Genomic DNA, 10,870 nt, shown 5'->3' on the forward strand with positions numbered 1-10,870 from the left:
TGGATGGGGTGGGGGAGAAAGTGTTGACACAGAATAATGGAGCTCCCCTTTACCCCTCTAATCTCCTCAGTAACCCCTCTGGGTCCTGTCCCCACCACACTGGGGGGCATGGACTTATTCCCAGCTGTGAGTCAAATTAATTAGGCAAACGTGTCCCAGCCAAACCAAAGCAGACCTTAACCGCAAGTTAATTCTGACTGTAACGGTCCAGCTGCACAATGTGCAAGTGAGAGTGGCACAGGAGGGCCACAGGGAATGATTATCTTACATGATCCGCTGTAGTTATTTATAGTAACTGTAAATAAAAATTAAAAAGCAATTAAACTCACTTGCTCCTTTCTTCATAGGCATTCTCATCGACCAACATCTGTAATCTGATTCGATCCCACCACACCTCTGCCTCTCTTGATCAAATGCTGGTTAACTGGTTTGTTAGCTGGAACAGAAAGGTATACACATACAATTTTCTTCATGTTTTCAGATTGCTTGATTTCATGTTGACTCTATACACAAAGCTAAAGCACCTGCACATGTAGTATTATTAGCCACTGCTCTGCTCTACTAATAACGCCAACTCTTAAATTCAGGGAAATTTATATACAGTGGGCTTTTCTGCCTATTAAAATAGGTAAGTGTTGCATTCATCCAGTGATCATGTTGGACCATTTCATTAATGTGTAATCAAACTTGGATCTATCGTACTATTTCTTTCATAAATCAATTTGAGTATTTAGGGGGATCTCATCCTGTCAACTTCAGTATTAACATTTTACTTGGCCTGAGTGTTTGAGGACAACGTGCTCATTACCCTACAGCTCTACTGTGTAAACAGACAGCAGCATGAAAGGCTGTGAGGGGGCCCCTGCATGCCTGTGGGAGTATGGGGCGTACTTCATGGTTTTATGCTTGAAAAGGAACCATAATCTTCCACCTAATCTGGGGCTTTGAGTGGAATTCCCCTCACATGGACGGCAAAAGCTGGCATTGCAGATCTCTGTTGTCCTCCATTTTTAAAGATTGGGGACCCCACATAAAGATATAGATTGAAATTTTTAGTTATACATTAGATTTGTTACCCTAACCTCACTTCATATGAAAAGTTAACAAAACTGTCTTCACATCTTAATATTTAATTGTTGAGCGAGCAGCCTGGCTCTTTAATTAATCAGTGCACACAATTAAATCCTTTCCTAAGTTTCAGATTTTAAGCAACTACTTCTTACAAGTGTCTGAATTTACATAATTCACAAGATGAAAATCACAAAGAAAACCACTCTAAACACCACTTATCACTGTCATCAGGTGCTTATTTCTGCATGAGGTTATCTATATTTTTATGTAAACATGTAATTGTACATATTATCCAATTATTTAATTATCACTTGCTAAATATTCCAAGTTTAATGACATACAATGGGAAAATATGTCTGTGCTCAAGAGCAGAAGTCCAATAGGTTTCATGTTTGCAGCTTTTTGCAGATGCCTAGGGCGTAAAGGCTTCACTTTCACATCTGCTTAACTGTATTTTGTATAAACAAGACGAACTGCAAAGACCCAGGGGGATGATGCCTCTTGCTCAAACAATGCACTTGTTTCTCCGAGCTGTCCTTCACATGTCTGCCATCTAGCTTCACAGCAACAGAACTACATGGACTGAAAGGGAACTCTACTGTTTTAAAGAGCAGGAAAAAATAGTGTCTGTGTGTTGATTTAATCATGTGTGCTCCAGTCAAATAACACACACAGTAATTTAACAGCATGCTCCCCTTTAAAAAGTTAAAAAATTTAATATCTTAAACAAGCTCAGTACACTGTTGCAAGTTTCAATGTCACAATCGGAGTCCGATAATCAGGCTTTTCTTCGAATGTGCAGAATGTGGATGTCTGGACTGCTAAATTCTGGGTCTTGTTTCTCTGAAGGAATCTCCTCACAGCAGAAGTTCTGTTGCAGCAACTTAAAAAGAAATGAGAGCAGGTCAGACGATAGCTATGACAAATATCTCCACTTAGTTTGTGGGGGGGAAAAAAACATAATTTAACCTCAAAAAACTGCCTTTCCACTTCTGGGTTGACACCCTCAGTGCGCTGCTCATAGCAGCAAACAATGCAGGTCTCTGGTCCACAAAGCAGCTTCAAGCTCTCCACCAGTGGAACAATTGACTATATGGAAATAAGATGACTCACAATGAGACATACAACACTTTTTCAGAATGATTGTAATGTTGCAATCTTGTAGGGGATCATAATGGATTGAAAACTACAGGAAAGTACCTGCTCATAATAGATGCAATCTGCCATAAGGACATAATCTGGGTGAGGCAAGAATTCAGACACATCTTCACCCCTGTAATATTGAAAATAAAATATTAAGCATATGCTGAATGTCCCGCTGAAGTATTACTGTGAAATTTATATTAGGAGCATAAGACAAATAGGAAATGTAAGTACAAACCATTTCAGTACCTTGGCAGTTATGGATCCACTGCTAATAAGCGCCTGGTTTTCTTGGATGTTCATCTTCAACAGGGTCTGTAAATCTTCTAGGTCTGTTACTATTACCTGTGCTCTGCAGGAATTTTGTTTTAAAAAATATTAATAAATCACCAATACTGACTTTTCCCATATGATTACTAAAACATAGTAGTAGTGCAAGGAATGACGTTTAAATATTTTGATATTTAAACACAACACTAAGATCACATATAAAAAACAACTCACCCTAGCGTTGCTACCATAAGACCAACTACTCCCGTACCAGCTCCCAACTCTAGCACAGTCCTACCAGACCAAACGTTCACACCTGAAGACGGATCGTAAAACTGCTTTGTCTCTAAATACTTTGCGAGAACAATAGCTGCATCCCACACAACGCAGCCAACATCTCCCAAGAAGCACTGCTTAACTTTTAGGGCACAACCGTCGTTTCTGTCTATTTCTCTGACAAAATATTCATTCTCGTCCGCCTTAGCCGCCATGTTGGCCAAAACAGAAACAGAAATAGAACTTCCGGTCTGATATATTTTTCTAAATAAAAGACTTACCTCGCCCAACATTAGGACTGGTGCACAGAGTTGTGCTTGATGCTTTAAAAAGTTATGTATTTCTAATATTTCTATTTTATTATTTTAAAAATACAATCATAAACAATGAAAACTCTATGGCATCACAAGATACGACAAGAAATACTTATCTTAATATTTATTAAAAAAATAATACAATTAAAATGACATTTTAATAGCAAAAAATCAAACAGAATTTAAACAGAAGTTGCAAAAAAATTTAAAAATAAAATACAGTTAAGTTAAATTAAATTAAAGACATGAACGTGAGCGATGATTAGCGGGTCCTTCCACCGTAGCACATTTTAAAATTATTTAAAATTATTTGAAGCGTACCAAGAACCATGGTTTCTGTTAGAGAGTGAAGGCTTATAGGGATTTCTTCTTTTTTTCTTATTTTCTTTTGACCTCATAATAATAACAACAACAATAAAAATAATAATAATAAAAATTGTTTTGTGTCTTCCCGACTTGAAGTGAATTTTTTTGAACATTTATTTGTTTATTTTTTTGTAGTTATTTTTTTGTAATTCACAATAACTGTTATTAATGACCGAAAAAAGAAAATAATATTAAAAAATAGATACATTAATATTACTACAATTAACTTGACGTGCCGGAAGCCGTGACGTGTTCGCGCGCCACTGCAATTGGTGTGGCGGCGGTAATTATGCTTGCTAGCTGAGAGAACTAGCAGCTGAGAAGCAACTTCATACTGTTTGTCGAAGTGTAGTAACTGAATATTACCGATGTACATCTGAGTCTGTGTTTGTTAGTTGTCCTGCCTCTGCATAGGTTTAAAATGTTTGCCAGCAGCACAGAGGAGGTAACTGATGGTTACGCCTCAGCCTGTGAACAGTCGTGGGGTACTGTACCTAAGGACAAAAGTGGACTGAACGAAACCTCCTCTTGTGTCACAGCAGCTTCCTCTGCTTCATCAAAGCAAAGTTTAAATGAGGGCAGTACGAGCTCCCGCCACGGCCCATCATCTGGAACGGCCTCAGGTGATGTGCTAACATTAGCAAGTTTTATTTTGGGGGGGAGAGTGAGATTATATAACAAAAAACTTGCTAACATTGACATTTCTGTTATGAAATGATCAATTTTTTTTTAATTGAGAGCAGTTGGGGCACCCGGCAAAATTTGGCTCTGGGCATGACACAGCAGTAATAAAACTACTACACCTCTTTTCTTATGTTTCCTATTGCTATAGGTCAATTACCGAGCAGCTGTAGAATAGGCAAGCCAGCTTCATTGCTCCTTTCATCTTGTTCAGAGAGCTCATCTTTCCACAGCCGTGGAGGAACGTCGAGACATAGAAGGACCCCAGGGTCTGCTGGGGCACCTACTGGTACATATCCTGCACAGAGTTATTGATTACTCTGGTATTAATTAAGCATATTTTAAAATAAGATATTACTATTAACAAAGAACTTTTTATGCAGGAACAAGTTGCTCATCTGGATCCACAAACGCTGGTGCTTCTGTGGTTGTGGTAGTAGTTGAAGGACGCGGCTTAGCCAGAGGAGAGATTGGCATGGCTAGTCTCGATTTGAAATGCCCAGAGCTTGTTCTCTCTCAGTTTGCAGATACAGGAACATATGCCAAGGTAAAACACCCATGTCCTACTGTCATTTAGCACTTAAAGACACATGGAATTGATATTTCAGTCATGTGTTATTCATCTGAAGGTCACAACCAAGATTCACATCTTGGTCCCAGTGGAAATACTGATGCCAGACACAGCCAGTGAGAAGGGGAAAGGAACAAAGCTGTTCAATCTCATCACTGAGAATTTTCCGGTACAAATGCAACAATAACACACAATTCTTTTAAACAAATTTCCACTTAAAGTAGAGAGTAGCCAACTTGTGCTTAAGTATTCACTGAGTTGCTGTGGTGCAAACTAAATTTTATTGGGTGTTTTTTCTTTAGGGTGTACCTTTCACTCCAGTGCAAAGGAAGTATTTTAATGAGAAGAAAGGGCTGGAGTACATTCAGCAGCTGTGTGCCCCAGAATTCAGCACTGTTGTTATGGAAGTTCAAGCTAAGTATGCTATAGATAGATAGAGAGATACTGTAGCCTAATAATTTTGTCATTACCCAATGTAATAACTTTTTTTTTAGGTACTATTGCCTAGCAGCTGCAGCTGCTTTGCTGAAGTACTTAGAGTTCCTCCAGAACTCTGTCTACGTTGCCAAGTCCCTTAAAGTGAGCTTTAAAGGGAGTGAGCAGACAGCCATGATTGACTCAGCATCTGCCTCTAACTTGGAATTGGTGGTTAATAATAGAAACTACAGGTGAGATGGAAAGCGATGATAAGAACAACATCTTTTTATGTAGTTCCTCTGTCATGCAGTCTGACTGTGCCTTTTCTTTTTTCGTTCTAGGAGTGACCATACTCTTTTCGGGGTACTCAACCACACAAAAACACCTGGTGGTGCCAGAAGGTTGCGCTCCAACATTTTGGAGCCTCTAGTTGATGTGGAAACAATCAACACTCGCCTGGACACCATACAAGAGCTGCTGGAAGATGAGGAGCTTTTCTTTGGCTTAAAGAATGGTTGGAAGCAGGCACAAAAAGTTTGAGGTTGCATACTGAAAATTGGAGCATATCTGCATTGACTGTTTGTTCTTCTGGCCCTTTTAGCCATAAGTCATTTCGTTGACATTGATCAGCTGCTCTCAGTTCTCGTCCAAATCCCAAAGAAGGAAACAGTGCGTGCAGTACTTTCAGTGCTTGTGACAATATTCTGTTTGTTTACTTCTGTGCATTTGTCACTACTGTTACTTTTTTCTTCGACAGTTTCAAGTCGCTGAAGCAAAGATTGCACATATCATTCAGCTGAAATACACACTGGACCTGGTGCCGAGGTTAAGGGTCTGTGCCGCTAACATCCTCAAACAAAATCGCCCAGTAGCCATGGACAGAATAAGAAAACAATTAATTCATTAAAAGCTAATTGTGACTTAGTTATAATGCAAATACTGAGTCTTTGTTAAAGTGTTATACCATTTAAACAGATGTTGCTGAAGAACGGGAACACAGCTCTGCTCAAGGCATATAGTACAACACTTGAGGATAACAGGTTGTAAATTTTGTGCTTATGTACGATGAACTGAATTTGCTAGTTACAATCTCCTGTCTACAGACTCATTCCACTGTGTACATTTATGTCTGCCTCAGGTTTGACATGATACTGGAGCAGATCAAGACTGTGATCAATTATGACACAACTTACATCAAAGATAGCTTTAAAATGCGCACCCAGAAGTGTTACGCTGTGCGCCCGAACATCAACAAGTTTCTTGACATTGCCCGGAAAGCTTACACTGAGATAGTGGACGACATTGCAGGTGTTAATGTTTAGTGTTTACCAGATAACTTTGTCTTGCGATGTTTAGGTAATCTGTTCTTACCTTTAGCCATGCTTCATGTCATTGTGCTGCACAGAGCTTGTGAACCAGCTGGGAGAAAAATACGGCTTGCCAATGCGTACTAGCTTCAGCACAGCTCGAGGTTTTTTCATCCAGCTGAAGCTTGAAGGACTAACCTTACCAGAAGGGAAACTCCCCTCAGAGTTCATCAAAGTAAGGTCCACTGAAGGCAGCCAGACTTTTAGCAAAAAATCGAACTCAGCATTAGTTGTTAATAAAGGAAGCTAAATTGCCGCCGGTGGGACAATAAGGTTGACATTGAATGAAGAGGGACAAACCTGCATTTCAACATCTTTTCACCTCAGGTAACTAAGCACAAGAACAACTGTGGCTTCACCACTGCAGACCTGATGAAGAAGAACAGCCGGTGTGAGGAGGCCCTGAGGGAAATCTTTCACATATCTTATGTGTGAGTTGATCATTATCTCGTGACTTACAAACATGAACAGAAAATTGAGGTAAAGGAATATAGCTTTGTGGCATGACTGTTCTTAGCAGTTTTACAGTTTTGTACAGTGTTGTGCAAAAGTCTTGAGTTGCCCCTCATTTCTTTGTTTTGCTAGAAAACTAAAAGTTAGAGCCAAAACTTTTAAATTTGGGTTAAACTCTCCATAAGAGCTGTCGCCACCAATTTTCAGTGCAATCCTGTGATATTCAAGCATACCTCGTTCTTTTCCTCCCTGTTTTCTTTCATGGCTCCTTAACAGCCACTGAAATCATTTCTGATGAGGCGTCATTGAACAGTAGAGGGATCAACTAAAGGTCCAGGTGCATCTCTGAGGTCCTGTGTGGGGTCTTTGCTGAATTTTTCCCAATTTCTTAATGACTCAACTTTCAGATACTGTTCATCTGCTGTAGATAGTCTTTTAGGCCATTTGGTTTGTTTTCACTTGTTCATTATCAAATTTCATATCAAGTTCATTATCAAAGACACACTGCACACCATGCTGAGATGTGCCAAGTTTTAGCCTTTTGAGAATCACCTTGTTGCTGCAAAAGTATTTTACGTTGTAAAACTTTATTATTTTTGGCAATTTTATAGATTCACCTAAAGACATTGGAATAAAATATGTCTTTTGTGATAGGCTGTCAGTAACAAAGTTTCTAAATATACAATTTAAAATGGGTTCTTTGCTAAGCGTTAGATCCTTTTTAATGCTTAAATGATTCATAGATCAGCCATAAGTCGCTTAACAAGCAAAACAATATTCGTGGGAAAATGGTCAAGTACAAAATTTGTGAAAAATCAGCCAGTGTCCAAAGAAAAACTTTGAAAGACCTTCAGAAAGCCTGGAGAGCTATTACTCAAGACAAATAAAAGAAAAATTACAGAAAGTTTTGGCTCTTTGGAAGCAAAATATGAAGAAATAAGGGTTGAGTCAAGACTTTTGCACAGTATTGTAATTGCAGAACTTTGATCTGATTTACTGATCTTTACCAGTTGATGTTATTTAAGGGGTTACTTAACTCCTTTAAAACCAATTATTCAACTCATGCAATAAACTGGGGAATGTAGATTTTTCTCTGTGGCCAAGTTCTGTTTTTAATTATGCTTTTAAGGACATATCTATTAAACGTTATTATACTCTCTGTCCACTAGGGGGCACTGTTTATTAGCCATAGTTTCTGTTCAGTTCAGTTTTTATTTCCCTGAATCATGTAACCTGTCTCCATACAGGGTGATATGCCAGCTGCTGAGAACTATCCATGAGCACATTCACTGCCTTTATAAGCTCTCTGATGCTCTATCCATGTTGGACATGTTGCTGTCCCTGGCAAATGCATGCACCATCTCAGACTACGGTAAGCATGAATCACTGTTGATTCCAGCTCTCAAGTCAGTCAGACTGTCATATTAACCATGACAAAGCCTGAACTGTTGTCTAAAGGTGTGCTGTGTGCTGCACAAGGCAGCACCCAGCCATCATCACACATGACAGCCAGAAGCGCCTCTATTGAGCTGGCAGCTCTGCTGGCCCTAGTTCTTTTCTGTGTCTGTCGTGGGCAGCACCAACCCAATCAGCCATGTGGGTGGTGAGTGCTGGCCCTCAGCTGTCTGAAAGTGTCTCGTTATAGACACGTGCTGACTGCCTGCCCCCTTTCTATCCCAGCCAGCTTGTACTCAGATTACCCGTCTTACATAACTGCGCACTGATGTGCTGTACATACCGAGGCAAATCTACCCAGCAGAGGAGCTAACTGCCTTACCTCTAGCAGAAATCGGTGTGTTACTATGTTATGACACCTTTAAGTGAACGAGTAATAAATGGTGTATATAAATATAATTTTATAGATGGCACGTGTGTGTGTGTTTTTTTTCACGAAACATTAGAAATGAATGTAAGGCTCAGTATGTAAACAGAGTTATTGTTTTGTGTTTTTCTGTTCTGCCCGCCAGTGCGTCCAGAGTTTACAGACACATTGGCCATCAAACAGGGCCGTCACCCAATTCTGGAGCGAATTGGCAGACAGCAGCCCGTATCGAACAATAGCTACATCTCTGAGGGCAGCAACTTTGTCATCATAACAGGACCCAACATGAGTGGCAAATCCACTTACCTCAAACAGGTGGCGCTATGTCAGATCATGGCTCAGATAGGTCAGCAGGAAGTTATAAACCCACCTTCCCCATGTGAATTTTAAATGTAGGCCTGGTCATTTCTGTGCATTAATTCAACACTGTGTGTTTTTATTTCAGGCTCGTTCGTCCCTGCTAAGTATGCTTGTTTTCGTGTTGCTGATCAGATTTTCACCAGAATTGGTGTAGATGATGACTTTGAAACCAACTCTTCCACCTTCATGTTAGAAATGAAGGAGGTACACATTCCTAAGTTATATTTGAGCAAACAAAACAAAAAACATCAATCAAAAAGATCATTAATATGTAATTAACTGAGTGTGTCTGTCCAAAAGATCTCTTACATAATCCACAATGCAAGTGACAAGTCCCTGATTATTATAGACGAGTTGGGGCGTGGTACCAGTGCTGAGGAAGGGATTGGTATTTGTCACTCAGTCTGCGAGTTCCTCCTTGGCCTGAAGGTAGAGTATGCCCTAATACAGCCCTGCATCACCACTCCTTTCTCTAAACTGAAAACCAGATGGTTCCGGTTCTTATGCACCATATTAGCTACTTAATTTATTATAACTTATTGTTACACCTGTTAGATCAACAGTGGAACGGTAGAACCAACAAAGAGATTGGGCATTCTCCTAATTTTCAAGGTGTGTCCTCTTTCTTGCAGGCGTTCACTCTGTTTGCTACACACTTCCTTGAGCTGTGCCAGCTGGAGTCTCTGTACCCGAACGTGGAAAACCAGCACATGCAGATTCAGCATACACGCAGTGGTGACACTGGTGCAGAGAGCGTGGTATACACATATTTGCTGAATCGAGGGTCTTCTGAAGAAAGACACTATGGTACAGAGTCAGTGAAATCCAACAACAGCCCTGTTGGCAATTTTCATGGAATCAGTCACAGAGCTTGTTTTTGTTTTTCTAGGACTGAGAGCAGCAGAAATGACAGCCCTTCCTTCAAGCGTAATTCAAGAGGCAAAGACAATTGCTTCAAAAGTTAGCCAGCAGTTTTTGGTATGGTTTAGAAAGTTCAGTTATTGACTTTTTGTCCTAACATCTTTGGGTCGTCAACGTCTTCTCTGTGCCTTTAAAATTAACAGTTCATTTTTACCTGTGCTTATATGGAAGGTCCCATTTATGTGCCACAGTATTACAAATTATAATCAACAGAAAGCCAGCGTTAGACACTGAGAGACAAATGCTGTATCATGGCTAAATATGTATTTCATTGATAATAACCAGAGAATTCAGAGAATTGCTGGATAAAAAGAGAAGACCTAACATGTTTTATTCTTTCAGGCTAGACATCACACTGATCCAGAAACTCAGAGGCAGCGAGCTGTGTACCACCTCTCCACACGCCTGCTTCAGACTGCTAGAAACTCAAGACTAGACCCCGATAGCCTGCGGATGTATCTGAAAGGGCTAAAGAAGCAGTATGAGGCAGAGCTTCAGACTGCAGGACAAGCAGTGGCTGCAGAGGAGCAGTGACTTGACTCTAAGCCTTTCAGCATGGAGGAGCTTTTATACACTTTCTTTTTTGTCTGTGATCTCGACATGACACCCTGAGTTTAAAGATGACCTTATCTGACATAAACAGATATACAAATGTTTTTATAAACTATGTCATAATAAATAGTTTCTGTGTAAATTTGTTGTGATTGTGATTTTTAATGCAAAGTAAAACATAGCAGAATGCGCATTAAGTTAATAACATCTCACTCTCTTAGTTTACAATTACATAAATATTGCCGTAAGCAAAGATCTGCTGGAACTTGTCATACAATTATAGTAC

The 10,870-nt window shown here is 39.7% G+C and overlaps 2 protein-coding genes across 5 annotated transcripts; one reads left to right on the forward strand and one right to left on the reverse strand.

The window, feature by feature from the left end:
• The first annotated feature begins 437 nt into the window (after positions 1 to 437).
• msh4 (mutS homolog 4) lies at positions 438 to 10,726 on the forward strand. Of its 4 annotated transcripts, none has more exons than XM_085256846.1 (21): positions 438 to 449; positions 3,980 to 4,063; positions 4,273 to 4,410; positions 4,505 to 4,668; positions 4,751 to 4,861; positions 4,995 to 5,110; positions 5,187 to 5,360; positions 5,451 to 5,623; positions 5,711 to 5,778; positions 5,867 to 5,941; positions 6,085 to 6,149; positions 6,248 to 6,417; positions 6,515 to 6,651; positions 6,804 to 6,907; positions 8,177 to 8,301; positions 8,897 to 9,097; positions 9,197 to 9,315; positions 9,412 to 9,540; positions 9,744 to 9,918; positions 10,001 to 10,089; positions 10,375 to 10,726. In XM_085256846.1, the coding sequence occupies exons 4-21, from the start codon at positions 4,597 to 4,599 to the stop codon at positions 10,564 to 10,566; spliced, it is 2,295 nt and encodes a 764-aa protein (XP_085112972.1). In that variant the 5' UTR covers positions 438 to 449; positions 3,980 to 4,063; positions 4,273 to 4,410; positions 4,505 to 4,596; the 3' UTR covers positions 10,567 to 10,726. The 4 variants fall into 4 exon arrangements, with proteins under 4 accessions (XP_085112972.1, XP_085112971.1, XP_085112970.1 ...); XM_085256845.1 differs by lacking the exon at positions 438 to 449 and adding an exon at positions 3,689 to 3,885; XM_085256844.1 differs by lacking the exon at positions 438 to 449 and having other exon boundaries at positions 3,689 to 4,063.
• On the reverse strand, positions 1,750 to 3,005 carry vcpkmt (valosin containing protein lysine (K) methyltransferase). The gene is made up of 5 exons (XM_085257115.1): positions 2,719 to 3,005; positions 2,453 to 2,566; positions 2,272 to 2,344; positions 2,041 to 2,160; positions 1,750 to 1,954 (listed from the first exon to the last, which is right to left on the reverse strand). Exons 1-5 carry the CDS (start codon positions 2,973 to 2,975, stop codon positions 1,850 to 1,852), a joined length of 669 nt encoding a protein of 222 aa, XP_085113241.1. The 5' UTR covers positions 2,976 to 3,005; the 3' UTR covers positions 1,750 to 1,849.
• Positions 10,727 to 10,870: the final 144 nt, after the last annotated feature.

This window comes from Mchenga conophoros, linkage group LG19 (genome assembly GCF_057382185.1).
Source record: "Mchenga conophoros isolate Kocher_MC1m ecotype Shallow Benthic linkage group LG19, M_conophoros_male_GT1.1, whole genome shotgun sequence".
NCBI classification, from domain to species: Eukaryota; Metazoa; Chordata; class Actinopteri; order Cichliformes; family Cichlidae; genus Mchenga; species Mchenga conophoros.

Coding starts and splice junctions, on each gene's coding strand:
- vcpkmt (XM_085257115.1), bottom strand. CDS start 2,975: ATGGCGGCTAAGGCGGACGAGAATGAATATTTTGTCAGAGAAATAGAC. Junction 2,345..2,452: donor ACTGCCAAGGTACTGAAATG/GTTTGTACTTAC, acceptor TCAATATTACAG/GGGTGAAGATGTGTCTGAAT. Junction 1,955..2,040: donor TGGAAAGGCAGTTTTTTGAG/GTTAAATTATGT, acceptor TTTCTTTTTAAG/TTGCTGCAACAGAACTTCTG.
- msh4 (XM_085256844.1), top strand. CDS start 3,862: ATGTTTGCCAGCAGCACAGAGGAGGTAACTGATGGTTACGCCTCAGCC. Junction 5,779..5,866: donor AAATCCCAAAGAAGGAAACA/GTGCGTGCAGTA, acceptor TTTCTTCGACAG/TTTCAAGTCGCTGAAGCAAA. Junction 9,919..10,000: donor TTCTGAAGAAAGACACTATG/GTACAGAGTCAG, acceptor TTGTTTTTCTAG/GACTGAGAGCAGCAGAAATG.